Source organism: Antedon bifida, chromosome 4 (genome assembly GCF_963402885.1).
Source record: "Antedon bifida chromosome 4, ecAntBifi1.1, whole genome shotgun sequence".
In the NCBI taxonomy this organism is placed as follows: Eukaryota; Metazoa; Echinodermata; class Crinoidea; order Comatulida; family Antedonidae; genus Antedon; species Antedon bifida.
The window spans coordinates 6187698-6205895 of NC_136229.1; the positions used below are offsets into that span (position 1 = coordinate 6187698).

The 18198-nt window shown below is 33.5% G+C and overlaps 4 protein-coding genes across 5 annotated transcripts; 2 read left to right on the plus strand and 2 right to left on the minus strand.

Annotated features, from left to right (window-relative positions):
- Positions 1–1049: 1049 nt before the first annotated feature.
- On the plus strand, positions 1050–2838 carry LOC144839685 (enkurin-like). The gene is made up of 3 exons (XM_078695142.1): positions 1050–1246; positions 1553–1928; positions 2292–2838. The coding sequence occupies exons 1-3, from the start codon at positions 1182–1184 to the stop codon at positions 2607–2609; spliced, it is 759 nt and encodes a 252-aa protein (XP_078551268.1). The 5' UTR covers positions 1050–1181; the 3' UTR covers positions 2610–2838.
- LOC144839684 (putative serine carboxypeptidase CPVL) lies at positions 2659–9521 on the minus strand. 2 transcript variants are annotated; one of them, XM_078695140.1, is made up of 12 exons: positions 9429–9521; positions 8830–8995; positions 8238–8291; positions 8022–8083; positions 7717–7831; positions 7097–7296; positions 6572–6694; positions 6032–6163; positions 5558–5653; positions 5136–5306; positions 4396–4581; positions 2659–3536 (listed from the first exon to the last, which is right to left on the minus strand). In XM_078695140.1, the coding sequence occupies exons 1-12, from the start codon at positions 9441–9443 to the stop codon at positions 3435–3437; spliced, it is 1422 nt and encodes a 473-aa protein (XP_078551266.1). In that variant the 5' UTR covers positions 9444–9521; the 3' UTR covers positions 2659–3434. The 2 variants fall into 2 exon arrangements, with proteins under 2 accessions (XP_078551266.1, XP_078551267.1); XM_078695141.1 differs by having other exon boundaries at positions 8830–8945; positions 9429–9453.
- A 98-nt stretch (positions 9522–9619) lies between these two features.
- LOC144841493 (proteasome subunit beta type-3-like) lies at positions 9620–13259 on the plus strand. Its single transcript, XM_078697848.1, has 6 exons — positions 9620–9776; positions 11015–11199; positions 11451–11558; positions 12034–12211; positions 12533–12627; positions 12807–13259. Exons 1-6 carry the CDS (start codon positions 9774–9776, stop codon positions 12853–12855), a joined length of 618 nt encoding a protein of 205 aa, XP_078553974.1. The 5' UTR covers positions 9620–9773; the 3' UTR covers positions 12856–13259.
- Positions 13260–13910: 651 nt separating this feature from the next.
- Positions 13911–18086, minus strand: LOC144839456 (sperm-associated antigen 6). Its single transcript, XM_078694816.1, has 9 exons — positions 17948–18086; positions 17511–17606; positions 17141–17307; positions 16803–16986; positions 16307–16512; positions 15710–16036; positions 15273–15464; positions 14872–15134; positions 13911–14574 (listed from the first exon to the last, which is right to left on the minus strand). Exons 1-9 carry the CDS (start codon positions 17970–17972, stop codon positions 14508–14510), a joined length of 1527 nt encoding a protein of 508 aa, XP_078550942.1. The 5' UTR covers positions 17973–18086; the 3' UTR covers positions 13911–14507.
- Between the last annotated feature and the right edge of the window lie 112 nt (positions 18087–18198).

The following is an 18198-nucleotide window of genomic DNA, read 5'->3' on the forward strand; positions in this document are numbered from 1 at the left end:
CCTTAAACTTTTCAAGTTAAATCATAATTAATATAACAACAATAATATAATACTCCAGTGGATTAGATTGATATCTTTCTAAAATTAATACTACCTGGATGAATGAGAATATTCATATCAGAAACAAATATTGTACTCAGTACGTAGGCTACACGTACAGATGTAAAGAAATGATTTTGAAAGCGTATTTTTAAAAATTGCTGTAGGCCTAAAATGATTAATAAATGAATTTTTGTAAAAAGAAAACTGATTCTTGTATGTCATCAAAATGTGTTCAGTCGGAAATTACGTTAGAAAAGGAGTTATTTTGGCTTTAACTCTGAGGTGAATGTCCAGAAGTGATCAAAGTAAAAACAAAGCTATATCAATCCACTTCACGTCAAATGGTATGAAACAAATCATTAAAAGTTGGAATCATTAAAAATTCTTTCTTAAGTATAAAGAAAATGTTGTGAAATTTTACGATGTACCATAACAACATCATTTAAAGATGCATTGTCCCCACAAAACATACAATTTGAAGATTAATAAAATCAGACTTTGAATATGCCATTTTGTAGTTTTAACAACGTTAATCACTTTCGCAAGAAAAAAAATCTGAAAAAATAATGTTTTCACTTATAAAATGACAAAATAAACAAAAACAAAAACCCATTGGCTGGAAGCCAATTTGACTACTTTGCTTTAAATTACAGTTTTTTCAGGTAAATCATTTTTTTTTTCGATCCAATTTTTGGTTTTTGGTCAAAGTGAATGACTATTATGTGACATTAAAATTACATATTCAAAAAAAAATGTTAAACATTTTTGTTTCTGGGCCCAATATATCGTTAAAGTAAATGATACGCGAACTGCAGCCGCAAAATCCTGTTGTCACAAGTTTTGACTTGCTGTTTGTTCCCTGACTGTTTTAGGATGTGTCTAGGCAGCTCAGAGATGGAAAATATCTAAGCAATTATAAAGAAAAAGTTAACTCTTTTGAAAATAATAGAGGGCGCTTGTTGAAGAAACGAATTGGTGGTTGCTATTACGTCACTGGCGGCTATGACAACAACAAAAACAGTCGCGCAGCGGACTTACATCAAAAGGCTAGGCTAGAGATAGTGTCCGACACGTTTGTATCGTAGGCCTACGTACGTCAAGCTTCCTAATATTTAATACGAAACAATTTATTGGTAATAATGGCGACAGAAAGCATATACAGACTTATTCCTAAAGAGGAAATCAAGCCTCCTAAAGAACCAATGTAAGTAGTATATGATTTGTTAAACATGCGGAAAAAGGAAGAGAAGAAAAGCAGCATGATGATGGTGGTTGGAGTTTAGGTGGAATATGGCTTGTATTTGGGCCTAGCAGATGCTAGCCTATTTTATAATTTCTATTTATAGCATTTTGCAGTTTTTTATATTTGCTTATGCCTAGTGAATATGGCCTAGACTACTAGTAGTAAGGCTAGACTGGTACAACAGCTTATAATAATATTAAGAAGGGCTTTAATACTAAAATCATTTATTCATGATGAATCATATTTTTATTTTTTTACTTTCTTTAGGTACAAATCAACATTTCGGAGCAAAGTAAAAGAAGAGACAAAAACCAACAAATCACCGAGTAAAACAATGGGACCAGCAAAAGTAGAACAACCTAAAACTTCAGAATTTTTAAAGAGACGTTCAGGGGAACATGACCTTTCAACAACGAAGCCATTCAAATACAGCGATGATGACAGAAAGCGACCTCCTGTACCGAAAGCCACAGAGAAGCCATTGATGGGTCCGAAGTCGAACAAGAACTTTGTCAAAACAAATGCTGTTGAAAATATATTGTCTGTTCCTAAGAAGCCTGCAGCTAACTTTGCTGACACAGTTCATGGAGCTACTCACCCTCTAGATCCATCTGGTTTGAAACCAGTATACACTAGAATGAAGGTGTGTTTGTGATTGTGTATAGAAATCCAATAGTTCACATTCAAGTCTTATTTTTGTAGTTCACGTGAATAATAGCCATGCATCATTTTCTTTTTTTGATGGTATGGGCTAGTTTACCAGCTAACTAGCCTAGTTAATTAGTTTAAAGGATGTTAACCCAGTTATCTGGTTTTTCAAGAAGTTGTCCGGGCATATGTACAGTATCTTCCTAATTCTGGCGGGGCTGGTGAAAAACGAGTCTCACTATGGCCCAATGTATATATTCAAGTTTCTTATGAAATATCATGGAATGTACAGTATAGTGTTTAAAGTAAATTTAAAAATGTGTGAAATAAATTAACATTTTTGTTTTTTTTATGGCAGAAATATGGCAATGTTCCAGATTACCTAACAAAGAGAAATGATGAAGTGAAGCGTGCGCAGGAGGAATATGATGAGTACATCAAAGAGCATTATCGTAGAGGTGCCATGAAAAGTCTGTCGGACAACGAACGACAAAGCATTATTGACGGCCTGAAGAAAAACTGGGAAGAAATCCATCACCAGTACCAAGGATTATCAATGGTCACAGACACTGCTCCGAAAAAAGCAAGAAAAGAACGATTGGAGTCGGAAATGAAACAATTAGAAAGAGACATTGAGCTTCTTGAAAAACATAACATTATTTACATTTCAAATTAGACAACAAATATACTGTTTTTTGTATAAAATACAACATTGTCTAAAACTGTTTTTATTTAATCATTTAATAACTCCATTGTTTGTAGCTTCCCCACTTTAGAAAAACCAAAGTTTGTTTTAAATTAACAAAACATTATTGAAACAAATATCATATGTAAAAATACTAAATTAATAATGAATGTAAATATAATTTTAAATGTTGTATGTAAATAAATGTATTGATATGGAAGTTAGTTTATTTTTTGTAGCAACAAAAAATGTACTACAGCACATTGTGAACATAAGTCAACTATTCATCAGCAAGGTCAACCATGCGTCTAATGCCTCTTTTTTTATCGCCAAGTTCGACCATGTTCCTTAATTCTGTTCTTCATGGTCGACCGTGCTGATACAAAACTTCATATTAGACACGCATTCCGATAGAAAATACTTGCACGATTAACTGTACCAGCCATGTTTCTATCTATACAAAAAGGATGCCATAATAAACAAGTTTAAGTCCACGGACAGTAAGTCTCACTGTACATCATATGTAAAGTGGTGCAACACAGCGTCCTGGGCCCCTTGTTTAGGAACACCAAGTGGCCCTCCAACGATGGAGGTATCGGGTGTTTTTTCTCTTATCCGTTACGCCCCTGAGTGTGTACTGCATTTAAAGCTAATCTTGTATCATGTTGGTAATTTTATCATGAAAATATTATTTAATTTTACTGTATTATTTGTATTCAAAATAGAATGCTATTGTAATGAAAAAAAGTGGTTTGTTTCATCTTCAAGAACCAGCTGCTGCTATTAAAAAAAAAAATTGAATGGCTCGGGTTTCAGTCAAGCATCAAAAGGAGTCCCAGATACAAATCTATCAATCATATTAAATGTCCGCTCTGGTTGGTCAGCTGGTAAAATGTGTCCTCCACCTCTCACTACTACCTGTAAATAGAGTTTTGATGTACATTTGTAAATCATAATATATATCGGATTTGATAGTATATACAAATAATTAATAACTATGAGGGCAAATATTACTTCCAACAAGAGGCTAGGCCATGGTCTAAACCATTCAAGAAGGCAGCTATCTGATTGGACACAGAGTAGAACCATTAAAGATGGCGTGACAAATACATGCTTATATTCAACTCACAGCCTAGTGTCGCGTCACATTCTGGTTGCTGACTGTGTAACACAAAAAGAATATACACTTGGACATAAGAGTGTCTTAGTATGTATATTGCACAATCCTCCTTCAATCAAAGACAATAATCTATTCAGGTGTGTTATCATGCTTTCTTACGAGGTGGTCAATTCTTGAGTAGTGACTCACCATGGAGTTATCTATTTTTATACCTTCATGAACTCACACTACCATACGGTTTATCGCAAATTGCGTGAGCGATGCATAAAAAAGAAAAAAAAAAGCCCCCAAAAAATAAGGTTTATCGCAAATACCTTGATTTCGCGAGAAACGTCATTGCACAATGCATGATGGGAAGGGTTTGGGAGCAATAACGCCACCACCAGTATATAAAGTTTGTATTATATGCATTGGTGGCACTATTGCTCCCAAACCCTTCCCATCATGCATTGTGCAATGACGTTTCTCGCAAAATCAAGGTATTTGCGATAAACCTTATTTTTTGGAGACTCAAAGGTACACATTAATATAAGGCACTGTATGAAAATTTGATTACAGGTATTTACACCTTTTTCCCATGAATTACCACAGAACATTTAGTTGCACAATTTCTCTTTTTTATAAAGTCAACATTTGGCAATTCATCAATTTACGTACCTGAATGAAGTCATCCACTTGTCGCACATAGCCAGCAACGTCCCTGTCATCTTTGTTAACCTTCCAAATAACCTTCTTAACCTTTTGGAATGCTTCTGAACCTTTCCACGTGAAAGCCTTGAGGAGGAAGCGCTCGGTAAGGGGCGTAGCTACGATGATATCTAATTGGCCATTGTATATCAAAACCTATCAACAAGTAGTAATGAAATACATTAGTTATTTATACATTCGTTTATTTATTCGGCCAGCATAAAATCAATACAATATAAATATAAACACATCAGGCACAAAACATGAATTTAATTAATTTGAAACGATAAAGAATATATATGTATAAAAAAGATGAAAAAATGCTCGGCAGGAGCAGCTTAAGCAAACACATCAGGCACAGAACATGAATTCTAAACCGCCTGATGATATACTGAAATTTAATTAATTTGAAACGATAAAGAATATTATGTATAAAAAAGATGAAAAAATGCTCGGAAAATGCATCGCTGTAACTCAAATGAGTCAGATGCCATTGTTTTACCAACAATGGTATAGTGAAAACACCATTTAAAATTGACAAATTGAACACTTAGGCCTGACGTAATAAAGTGAAAGTTATTACAAACATTTTGAATACATATAGTAAATATTCTCACATCTAAGCCAACACACCTATAAATCAAACTTAAAAAATTGAGATTAAGCATGTTGTTTATAAATTATATAAATTAAATTTGATGACTTCTGACCTTGTAATTGTCTGCTAGAGTCTCCAACCAAGGTTTAATAGTCTGAGTGATGTCTGCTTCTAGATTGTTCGCCGCATCATCCCCATTATTAAATGGAACAGTCCCAACATGAATTGCCTTCCGAACTTCGTCTTGGTTTAAAAATGCAGCATAGTCGCCAAATGGTGGGGGCTTTATAATTAAAATCATTCATATATTTTTTCAAATATAGAACAATATTAGATAATAATAAAAATCATCAACTGAAAAAACCCCACAAACAACCACCACAAAAAACAAACACTCCTCTACTAACACACGATAATTTTACATAATCATATAAAACAATATAAAACTTTTGGCAATTTATAGACATTTCAATTATTGATTTTTCAGAAAGCTTAACACCTGCAACTTAATGTAAAAACATGCAAATTACCTACCGTATCATCAAGGTAATTGTAGTAGCTACTGAGCCCTGTGACATTTGTGAAAAATGATGGCCTGCCAGAATCTCCTTCAATGATGGGAGACAACACCTTTCAAATAAAAAAAAATATGTTATGCTGCGAGTTATTGAAATGTAAATTATGCAAATGTTAGTTATGCAAATGTGAGTTATTCAAATGCGAGTTATGCAAATGTGAGTTATTCCTCATACAGGGGATTTGTTATGCTGTGAGTTAAGTAAAAGTAAATTATGCAAATGTAAATTATGCAAATATAAATTATGCTATGCAAATTATGCAAATATAAATTATACCATTGAAATTATGAAAATGGAAATTACTATATAAAATTATCACTCAAGTTACAAAAAATTTCTTGAATAATTAATGTGTTCACTTGGCACCCTTCTTACTAACTTAAACTTCTTCATCTTTTCAGTTCATTAAGTTAAAATGAAGAAATCTTACCTGATTAGCTTTTAAAAATTGTTTTTCTTGAATCAGTTGTACCACAGTGTCAATCTGAGTGTCCACATAGTTCTTCTCATTGTTGTCCATCACGCCAATTTGATAGAGGAAATCTCCATATGCAGGAAACATCTGCCAATAGTAAAACATATAATATATATAATTATAATTAGTACAGTAGTAGTGTGAACATGATGTAAGATTGTGAAAAACGGAATCAAGGAACCTCTAGGAATACTACGAGTGGCTGAGCAGTTATGATAGCGTAACCTTAATCCTTGGCCTTTATGTGTACTAGCTCACACAGCCACTCTTGTGGACAGAAGAGTTTGTGCTGTAGTTCACTTTGATAGGAGATTTTCTTAATTTTAAGTGTAAGTGTTTCCATTAGCCTAAGTCTGAATGCTAGATAAGGCCACGGTTCTTTTACAACTGTGCTACAGTATACTGTGACTCACATGTAGACAGGAGACTCACACAATTATAAACGTCAACTAAAATTAAAAACACAATGCAACGATAGAAAGATGTTGTACTTACTGATTCAGGATCACACAGTCCGTCTCCAATTGCCATTCCCTTTAGATTGATTTTTGTTGAAGCTTTTGGGTTCTCCTGGTGGATGCGGAAACCTAGAGCCGGTATGTACTTTCCTGCATAAGACTGAATTAAAATAATAAAAAAATGAGAAATGTTTTATTTTATTTAGTCCTTTCAGTGAAATATAAAAAGGGAGCACTGAGGAGAGACAAGAGCTGTCAAAGACAACTATCGACTTTGACCAAAATTTGGATCGAAAAAAAATGTATTTACCTGAAAAAACTGTAATTAAAAGCAACAAAATTGTCAAATTGGCTGCCAGCCAATGGGTTTTAGGTTGAATTTAACCACTTTTTTAGTCATTTCATAAGTGAAAACATTGTTTGTTTTCGTTTTTTCCATGGAAGTGATTAAATTATTAACTTTATTAAAACTAAAAAATAACATATTCATCATTCTTCATTTTTAATTCATGTTATTACTCTATGTTCAATTTACTGTTAGCAAATACATTTCACTACTAACCTCACCAGTTAGGTAAAATTCATTTTTCTGGTACATTGGGAATAGTTGGAAAAACTGTGTGAGGGCGCTGTGAAGATTCCATCCAACTGCGGTCTCATTCTGAGCGAATCCACCATTAGTAAAACTGAAGCCGGTAGCCACTGGGTTGTCAATGTATATCATTGAATATTTTTTTGTCCAACTCCACTCTCTTGGTTTCACTTCATTTTTTAAAAAGAATATTTCATTAATTTAATAGCTTTTTAGTTTCAATACTCGAAAAATTCAATTCAAGTCAAATTTTTAAAAATGGTTGACTAAAGTTAGGATTTGAACTGATAATCTTGGGATTTAAAGCAACCGATTCCCAGTGCTGTATATCCACATGTGTGACAATATTGTCCAGTATCACAGGCTAATTCCATAATACAGCATCTGCATCATGTGTATCACATGTTATGCCTGTATCATGGATTAGGCAAGGTTAAAATGCTGCATTACAATTTTTGAAATTTAGAGCCCGGGTCAACTGCCCACCTCCCCTTGAATCCACCCCTAAAAGAGGTGCATTATCACATATTCTGCACCATCACTTCTTAATTCATTATTAAATAATAATTGAGTAAACTTTAGTTAATTACATTTCATATCGTCTGTTACATAGAATGGTCCATTCTCAGAAAAGAGTCCAAACATTGATGATCCTCCTGGTCCCCCTTGTAACCATAACAACACGGGAGCTGTTTCTGAGTTAACCTGAAAAAAAAACATGCAGAAACCAAAATTATGAATGCGAAAAAACAATTACTTTTACCCTACGAATGTTCATATGTTCCATAAAATGTGTGTCTTGTTCCATTCACATACCTTACCTTGGTCACTCAGTGTTATCAAACATATAGGATTACATTCAAATTACATTTGATCATTATGGTATTTTACTCACCTCAGCAGGAAAAAACCAGAAAAATGTATTACTATTAAAAGTTTTATCAACAGTAAAATATCCTGCAAAATAGAAATATTAAATTTATTAAATTCACATTTTTGGTTAAGCAAGATATGTAAATTGTTGCCAATGTTCTGATACTGTACATACTGAGATTTTAGATTTTGTATCTGTGCATATCATTTTTATTTCAACGTAGTCTTGTGGTATTACCTGCATAGCTTTTGACTGTAGAATTCAATGTATTGACTAAACTCAATTTTCGTCCTGAAAAAAAGATTTTTTGTATAGATATGTCTAAATTTATTGTATTTTTCTTTAAAATTACATTGTCAAAACATTAATGTTGTCATTATTGTCCTGTGTTAAACTTTGTCTTGTCTATTATTATTAATAAAAACACTATTTCTGCTGCTATCTCTTGTTAGATTTAAACAATTAAAGTTGTATTTTCCCCTAAAAACATGAAAAATTAAGATTAATTAAAACAGACTTTGAATACGATATTTTGTAGTTTTAATAAAGTAAATCACTTTTCGTAGGAAAAAAGAAAAAAAAGGTTTTCACTTATAAAAATGAAGATTAATTAAATCAGACTTTGAATAGGCTATTTTGTAGTTTTAAAGTTAATCCCTTTTGTAGAAAATAAAACAAAAAAAAATAATGTTTTCACTTATAAATTGACAAAATAAATTCTTAAATTCAACCAAAAACCTATTGGCTGGGAGCCAATTTGACTATTTTTTTATTTCAATTACAGTTTTTTTACAGGTAAATAATTTTTGGTTTCGTCAATTGTCTTTACCTTCATCAATATTACCAGACTTGATGTACGGGGTCAGGATCAACGGTTTGCCGGGATCTACAGTCTGCTTTGCTTTCAGCGTATGTTGCGGATGATTCGGGTAAAGCATTCGCAAACTATGTATACAGTTTATATTACTGAGTAAAACCAGCAGACTTAACATAAACTGTATGTGAAAAAAGACAAATTAATTTTTTGTTCTGTTGCAATTTTAGCTATTAATTAAACTCAATTGTATTTTGTAATTCTACTTATCATTTATTAGACTACATCGCAACTGACAGAATAGGCATGGCGTAATCATTAATAAATAAACATAACATAACTATAAACTTATTTTATGTGCATAAAATTTATCAATTTCCTATAATCGGCACATTTCCACCGTCTGTGGTTACACCTGGCGGCAGAATGCAACTATTCAGACTATTTTTTATAATAATAATACTAATAATAATAATGTCAATGAACAATTAATAGTTATCAATGACAATAGATAGCAGTACAGACAGTACTTACAGGCCTATTTTCTAGGCCTAACTTTACTATAAATCTTAATTGTTAATTACTGTATACTAAAATTTAAAAGCACAAAGTACCTTGAAAAATGCCATGTTTGGCTCAAATTGCTCTCACTTTTTAAGGAAATATACTGTACAGTAAATTGAGCCACTCCACTCCACGTCTTGAATGAATGAAATTGAAAGAAAACATGACAAAACAGGTGACTTTCGAATTGTTGAATCACGTGCCAAATTTGAGATTGTTTTGGTTATACTGCCCTCTTTATTCTCGAATGAGTTAACATTTTTTAGTTGGTAGCGAAGACATTTGTGATTTTAAAATCTGTTGCAATCTAAGTGTACTATTACTAAAAAGTCGTCAAGTTAATTGAATATAAGTCTTTCGAATTATTAGGAGTGAACGAATAAATTATTTTCAACATGGTAAGTGTTACACACAACTATAGTAACCCAGGTCTAACCCCTCCCTTTCTGCGGCGGTTGATGGTTGTTGCTTGCCGGGCATCATCGGTGTAGCCGAGGGCTAGGCCTAGATATTTAAAATAAATCCCTTTTATTACTACTTATGCATGAAAGTGAAAAGTGCACTTAACTAGTGGACCCTACCATATAAAAAGACTTTATGGCAAAGAATAAAGGTTGTGGCTCTTAATCTTATAATTAAAACTCATTTTATTTTTTAGTAATAGTAGAAGGTAGTAGGGCCAGGCCTATAATATAAATTATTATTTTTATGTTGGGTCTGATATGTTCGTTTTATTTATGCACCTGTGTTCTTAAGACATGACCTGAGCTCCATGATAAAACATTGAATTACTCATGTGTTGTATTAAAAACCAATCAATGAAGACGACAAAGTTTTATTAAATTTATTTTTTTTTATCACTAATTTTCTTCTTGATTCTGCTTGTATTGATGTGCGAGTTCCTGATATTCCTTTGTTCCTTAGGTCACCTAAGCAATGGAAGGAAAAACGTTTTAATTAAACTTCTTTTTTTTTCCTTAGCATTTCTTTTTTCATAGCCAAACTATTAATACGTCTGTACTAAGAGAGTATTTAACTATGTCACTGACAGTTGAATTTGTTTTTCGCCAAGACTCCATGATGCAACTAAACTGGAATGGAAACAAGAAATCTAATAAATGCAAATTGTAGTGGAATAACGTTAAGAATGATAACACTGTAATGTGTAGTAATAGTCATAAAAAATACTATACAACAAAGCATGAGATGCGATAACTAATAGCAAAAACAATAGCACGGTCTAATATATGCGTGAATGGCGCGCCATAGAAATCTGTTGTGGCCGAAACTGTCTGTGGCCGAAACGGTCATATGCCTATAGGCCTAGCTAGGGCCTAGGCTAAACAATACATTAACAACTACTTAGAGGGCCAGGCTTCTAGTTAGTAGGATAGGACAGGCCTATATTTTTAGCTTAATTCTAGGCATACTAGCCTAGGCATAGAGTAGGCTTAGCACTGAAGTAAGTAGGTCTAGCTAGCCTAGAGACCTACATACAAATAATACTAATATTAAATAATTTAGATATGCTAGGCCTATAGCTAGGTCCAAATTAGGTAGCCCCTAAAAATACCCCAAAATAGTGAATGTGCACCACAATACATATTTGTCAGCAATGTATTGTTTTATTTTTTAGAGTATTATGTCATACAATGGAGCGGCCATAGTGGCGATGAGAGGGAAGAATTGTGTAGCAATAGCCTCCGACAGAAGGTTTGGAATCCAAGCACAAACAGTGTCAACAGACTTTCAAAAGATCTACGAGATGGGATCACGACTTTACATTGGACTGGCAGGTTTAGCTACAGATGTACAGACTGTGTAAGAAATTACATTCAATAAATTTTCTAAAAAACAAATGATTTACATTTTTACTCGTACACTAATATTATAATTATACGTTTATAAAATTTGCTAATTTTTTATCAATTTTTTTTTACCTTTTTCAGCGCAAAAAGGTTGAAATTCTGGTTAAACATGTATCAACTACCAAGAAATTAAACCATTTATGAATATGGTTTCAAATATTTTATATGATAATAATAATTTTTTATATATTTTTTTTTTTTCAGTGCAAATAGGTTAAAATTCCGCTTAAACATGTATCAACTACGTGAAAACAGAGAAATTAAACCCAAGACATTTATGAATATGGTTTCAAATCTTTTATATGAAAGAAGGTACTGGTTTAATAATTATTATTAAAATTATAATTTTGATGAATTGATTATAAAACAATTAGTAGATCTTACCAATAAGAGGTTGGCTATAAATTAAATAAAATACATAATGCAACAATTATTTAAATCAATAACTAAAGCTCTGTCTACACTACCAAACATAGTTTGACAAAAAAAGTGTGATGTGCCCAAATATGGTAGTGATATGACATCATCATCATGTCCATATATAGGCACATACATCACATTTTGTTGTCACATAAAGTTTGATAGTGTAGACAACGCTTAAGATAAACAATGCACAATATATATAAACAAAACTTGTGACCAAGAGGGATGTTAGAAACACCAACAAAATAAAAATTTTTTTTTGACCTCATGAACTGGGAACCAGAATTAAAAATAAATTTTCTTAGTTAAACAATCTAATCACACAACCAAAATGTATGTAAATATTTTCTTTTATTATTCAAAGGTTTGGACCATACTTTATTGAGCCTGTTATCGCTGGACTTCATCCCACAACATCGGAACCATTCATCTGTAACCTAGACCTCATCGGATGCCCTATGTTCACCGACGATTTTGTAGTGTCGGGCACCTGTTCTGAACAGCTTTACGGAATGTGTGAATCCCTATGGGTACCTGATCTAGTAAGTTAACAAAACATTTAAATTGCATATCGAACAAAGTATGGAATTGGAAATGAATTACTGTACTGTAGAACCTTCATTTTACGTACGGTACGGGACCGAAAGCCATACGTAAAACATGGGATTCGTAAAATCCATGTTGACCTTAAATTGACCCCAAATACGTAGATCGTAGCTAAAAAGGCTGTCGTGTTTGCCTACTTTACTCACACAGTGGTCCTTAGCTAGGCCTAGACTAATCTAGACCTAGCTAGCTGTGAGGCCTAACTAAAAGTTATTCATTCCTGTTTAATAGTTAATCATGACTTAATTTGATTTTAGGAACCAGATGATTTATTTGAAACAATTTCTCAAGCATTACTTAACGCAGTGGACCGAGATGCAGTGTCTGGTTGGGGAGCTGTTGTACATATTATGTAAGCTTCTGTTTCAATAAAACTTCATAAAAATTTTAATTGAATAAAATTTGATTTAATCAAACTTGTCATACATCATGTTGTTGCCACAAAGCTGGATGGCCTTGCTGCCCCAGATAAACATACTGTGCAACATACAAATTGTTTTAATAATAATATATTTTACTTTTTTTATGTAGTGAAAATGACAAGGTAACAACAAGAACATTAAAAGGAAGAATGGATTAAACTCTGCTGTACAGAACTTATGAAAATAATACAAGTTTCAAAAAGCTTTTATATGTTCCATTAAGAAATGTCACTAGTGCTTTTCAGCCCCATGATAACAGAATCATAAACAGTAGAATTGACAATATAACAGACTACGGTGTGTAACAGCATCTAGCAGGAGCTGAAATCTGTTGAAAAGCCTAGGCTGTAAATTAACTATACATTGTATAATTTTATTCAATCTCATAAGGCAGAATTCAAGGCCTTTATGGCTTGAAACACAACTTGAATGCCAACTCTGAAAAATGGGTGAGGCATAGGTAAATATTATATGAAATACTTATGCTTAATGAATACCAATCTTATGTATTTGTGAATATTTATACTGTAGCAATTAAAAACTCTACACAAAAGTACTGTAGTCATTTTGTTTGTTGCCCTTGTAAAGCAGTCGATAAAAATTGCTTCAGATGGTGCATGCATATACAGTTTTTTCCTAGATTTAATTATAGTGAAGACTTGCGTGACCAACGAATAACTATTGTCAATAAAGAGGAAGTATACAAAAACAATTTTGTGTAATTCAGAATCGGTTATTACAATTTCCATGTCTTGTGCCTGTAAATGTGAATGTTCACAAGTTTAAGGGAAAAACTGAACAAGTGCACATTCATATCAATTTTTTTAAGGGACAAACTGATAAAGTGCACATTCATAAACTTCAATTTTTAAGGGACAAACTGAACAAGTGCACATTCATATCAATATTTTGTTAAGGGACAAACTGATCAAGTGCACACTCATAAACTTCAATTTTTAAGGGACAAACTGATCAAGTGCACATTCATATCAATTTTTGTTAAGGGACAAACTGAACAAGTGCACATTCATATCAATTTTGTTAAGGGACAAACTGATCAAGTGCACATTCATATCAATTTTTGTTAAGGGACAAACTGAACAAGTGCACATCTTAAACTTTAATTTTTTAAAGGGACAAACTGAACAACAAGTGCAAATTCATAAACAACTGTTTTTATTCATGAAAACCGTATGACATAATCCTAAACAAAATTCAGTAAATTACAGAATACATATTATTGCATTGAGACTACAGTAAACTCTCTGAAAACCGCAAATTTATTTTTACCATAAAAAACACCTCCTGAATACCAGACTTTCTGGACATACTTGGCCATCCCAAAGGTTTCTGGTATTAGAGTTGAATGTATAACCACATCTTGGTTTTCCATTCTGCAGCTATTTCATGAATTTTTCTTGACTATTTGAAAATAAATTTGAAACTGCCTGAGGAAAGGCATGTTGAATATAGTGTAAATGTTTACGAAAAATAACTTTTTTTACCCAAAATAAATAACTTATGACCATCATTTTCCCAAATCATAATTTGATCTTTATTGAAAAAATATGTCTTTTTTAAAACATATTTGTTGCCGTTTTTAATATTTGAACAACCTTAAGGAATACAGTACATAACTAGCCTCTAACCTTTAAATACATTCTAATTTTAAATTAAAAGTGTTAGGAAAAATAAAATATATACACAATGTTTACATAGATTATCTTATTTATTTTCAATCATTGAAATCGTTAATACATAAAAAGTTATTTTTACAAGGTTTGGTGTTACTGGGTGTTTGTATATGTTGCTAGGCAACAGGTTGATAATGTTCAACTCGGTCTAGAAGCTGTTCTGAGTATCCTGGAGAATAGTACCTATGCAACAAAGACAAAAAAAATAATTAAATTTCATAATACAGTATACTAAACGCAGTCAGATGTACTGTACTAATAAAAAAAACTAAAGAAAAACAAACAAAAAACATTCTCTTAAGCTCTGTCTACACTATCAAACTTTATGTGACAACAAATGTGATGTGCCCATATATGGACATGATGATGTCATATCACTACCATATTTGGGCACATCACATTTTTTTTGTCAGACTAGTTTGATTGATAGTGTAGATAGAGCTTTACTTAACAACTAAAAGACAAAAAAAAACATCTTACCTAACAATCTCCTCAGGGTAGCAGTTATTTATTGTATTAATGTACTCAGCGAGGGCGCTTCCAGGTTCGGATTTGATCTCTTGTACTTTCTTCAAGCCACCACTGGTGACAAACAATCGGCGTGCTTTGGTGTCATGTGGCAGAACCTTGCTGAATTGACCGACGACGTGTTTGAGAATGTTCGGTGGGGCGTCGTGCAGAAGTGGCTCAAGAGCAGGCAGATGCACGCATTTCTGGAGGATGTTTTTCAGGGCTTTCTTAGCCTACAGATTGTAAAAAAACAGCTTTTTAATTTATCACATATCCAAAAGACAGTCGGGATTCAACAATCAAATCATCATCACATTTATTATAACCATGGAGAATTCTCCATGCTTTAACTAATTATTATTATATTGTACCTTAGTTTGTAGGTCTTCTGAGGCATCGTGTTTGAGGTAGCACTGAAGAAGCCTAGGAAGTACATTAGCAACAGCAACAGCCTTAGCATGTTCTGGGGTATGCCTGCCGATCTGCCCCAAGGCCCAGGCAGCTGCTGCCTGAATGTGATCTTCAGGCTCCTCAGCTAGTGTTATTGCAAGTTGAGTTACACCCTAAAATAGAAAAAGTAAAATATTATTACACTATCATACAAACAAACTGTATATCGCATATTATTTTTACATACATTCCATATACTGTATTACATAAATGGAAATAAAAAAAGAGAACTCCACTCCTAAAGATTTGTTATGTAGAAATTATTTGTCCTGTGAACTAGTGCCAACTTTGAGGACAGCGATTGAAATAACTTATCCTTGGCAATGTGCCAAAATTAAGAATAAAAAATAAATGTTACCTTCGACACTATAACTGCCATAGCTAGATTTTCAGAATGGGCTGCAACATACCCCAGCATCATAACACCAGGAAGACGAACGTTGCCTTTGCAATCGCCAATATAGTCAACCACCGCTGCAACGCCCCCTGCGTTCACAATCAATTGCGACAACTCTGGCGTATGCTTCGCAATCTCGCGGATCAGAGTAGCCACATTCTTGCACACATACTCATCGCGATCCTTAAGGCAAGTTAGCACAGCAGGGAAGATTTCAGCTTCAACCACCATCTCGGCTAAGTCTACCGAATGTTTTGAGATCTGGCTGAGGGCTGAGAAGACTTGTCGCTACAAGAAAAACATAACAATTTTATGTTTGTTTATATTCTTCATGATAACTGGGGATTCAAAATATTTTTTAGCTTTGATATGCTTTGTAGAAAAGGGAGAATTATTTATTTATAGATAAATTATTTTTAGGACTGTATAGTACAGTTCCTCCAATACACTCAGAAAAAAGTCTTCTAGGAAAAAAATTAAAAGCCATAGCTTAGGTGTGGTTATTCAAAAGGCTTTTTCAATAATATATTATATTTTTTAAAAAGACCAAATAGATACCTTGAGTTTTGCATCAGGATTTAGGATCATCTGCGCCAAGTGAGCGATGGCGCCAGCATCAACCACTGTCTGTGCTAGTTCTGGTGAGTGTTTGGAGATGTCACTGAGTGCAGATGCTGCAATGCGTTTTAGAGACAGCTCTGGTTCCTGGATGCATAGCACAAGAAGAGGCACAGCACCAGCATCCACTACAGATTGTGCAAGTTCTACGGGGAAGAATTAAAAGATTTATAGATTTTCTACATTGACTTTGTTATCATTGATTGAAATATTTTATTTATACTGGGCAACCTCTTGAGTCAAGGACTGGTTTCCCAGAGGGCCCAGTTATCTTTTTAGAGGGCTCAGTTATTATTATTTACTGTATTTAGCTTTCTGGTCATAATTATAAAAAAATAGGGAGCTTACAATTTGACCTACGCATTGTTTTATTGGTAGTCACCTGGACATATACATAGAATTAACTAAAACTGTGTAAAACTGTAAGTGCATGTACCTGCATTGTGCCTGGCAATGTAGCCTAAAGCCCATGAGGCAGCTTCTTTGACACCAGGATCAAACTCTTCAAGGCATATAACCAATGCATCTAAGGCACCACAGTCCACAACTGACTGGGCTAGCTGGGGCGAGTGCTTAGCCACTGCTCTGAGCACAAATGCTGCTGCTTTTTTGTAAAATCTCTGTAAAATAAGAAATATTTTGGTTTAAAACTTATAAAAATCATGATGTAAATGTAATTAAGTGAATCTGTGAACAGCTTTAAGGTGTAAGCATCAGGTTTTCTAACAATAGGAGGGTGTCAAAAATAGCCATAAAAAGATGATCGTTACTTACATTCTGTTCAGCTAATGAGTACACAAGCTGTGGCAGGATGTCGCCTTTTACAACGGCCTCTGCAAGGTCATCATTATAGTTAGCTAGCCTACCCAATGCTAGTGCTGCCGTCTGCTGAATGGTGGGCACAACGTCCAGCAGAAGTGGACGCAATAGAGACATAACACCTGAAACATAACAATTGAAAATGAATCACGCCATTGTCAATAAATTAGGTCATACTCATAAAGTCTTAAAATATATTTTTTTATGTCCAATTTCCAATCAATGCATATGAAATTTGAATCCAATAAGGAAATAGGCTATTTCATATTATTAATATATTATAGCCTATAGGCCTAGACCTATTAAGTATATTAATTAGACAAACCTGCATTTTGTAGTGTTTCTATATTCTGTGGCCGTGATGCAAGTTCAGCAACAGTCTGCACAAATGTTGTCCTCGATTTCTGATACTGTTCAAACACTAAAATAGAAGGAAAAAAAACCACATTCATTTCACTTTCAAATTCACCTCACATTCCTAATTAATATTAATAAGTTTTGTATTTTATTGTATTGGATGGGTTACAATTACCATACATACAGTCTTCAATGTATGGCTAGGCCTAGACTATGTAGGTCTAGCCTAGGCTTGGCCTTAGACTAGCGCTCCACACACACACTAACACTGGTTGGAGGAAGCCCGGCCATCGCCATCGATACAATGGAAAAATGCATGATGGATGGCCTGCCTAACTTTTCGCCTGGTTTTCTTCTGCTACTTAATAGCCCTAACTAAGCCTAGCAGAATCTAGATACACTTACCTTGTAAAATTTGTCTAGAACTCATCTTGAGGAATAATGCAAGCTTTATGTTAAGTTAATCAATCTAAATTTACTGTATCTTTACGAGATATTTGTTTATTCTATCACCCATGCAAAATCGGTGTTTTGTTGTTGCCAAGGAAAACAAACCGGATATAATATGCAAATTAGATTCACCTTTTAGTTGACCCCGTATACAAATGTAAACACGACATGCTTCGTTGCACATTTTTCCAATCTTCTTGCATGAA

Coding starts and splice junctions, on each gene's coding strand:
- LOC144839684 (XM_078695140.1), bottom strand. Junction 6,164..6,571: donor GACTGTGTGATCCTGAATCA/GTAAGTACAACA, acceptor TACTATTGGCAG/ATGTTTCCTGCATATGGAGA. Junction 4,582..5,135: donor CTCTAGCAGACAATTACAAG/GTCAGAAGTCAT, acceptor ACTTGTTGATAG/GTTTTGATATACAATGGCCA.
- LOC144841493 (XM_078697848.1), top strand. Junction 12,212..12,532: donor CCCTATGGGTACCTGATCTA/GTAAGTTAACAA, acceptor ATTTGATTTTAG/GAACCAGATGATTTATTTGA. Junction 12,628..12,806: donor GGAGCTGTTGTACATATTAT/GTAAGCTTCTGT, acceptor TTTTTTATGTAG/TGAAAATGACAAGGTAACAA.
- LOC144839685 (XM_078695142.1), top strand. CDS start 1,182: ATGGCGACAGAAAGCATATACAGACTTATTCCTAAAGAGGAAATCAAG. Junction 1,247..1,552: donor AAGCCTCCTAAAGAACCAAT/GTAAGTAGTATA, acceptor TACTTTCTTTAG/GTACAAATCAACATTTCGGA. Junction 1,929..2,291: donor CAGTATACACTAGAATGAAG/GTGTGTTTGTGA, acceptor TTTTTATGGCAG/AAATATGGCAATGTTCCAGA.
- LOC144839456 (XM_078694816.1), bottom strand. CDS start 17,972: ATGAGTTCTAGACAAATTTTACAAG. Junction 16,987..17,140: donor ACTCATTAGCTGAACAGAAT/GTAAGTAACGAT, acceptor CTTATTTTACAG/AGATTTTACAAAAAAGCAGC. Junction 16,513..16,802: donor CATTGCCAGGCACAATGCAG/GTACATGCACTT, acceptor TCTTCCCCGTAG/AACTTGCACAATCTGTAGTG.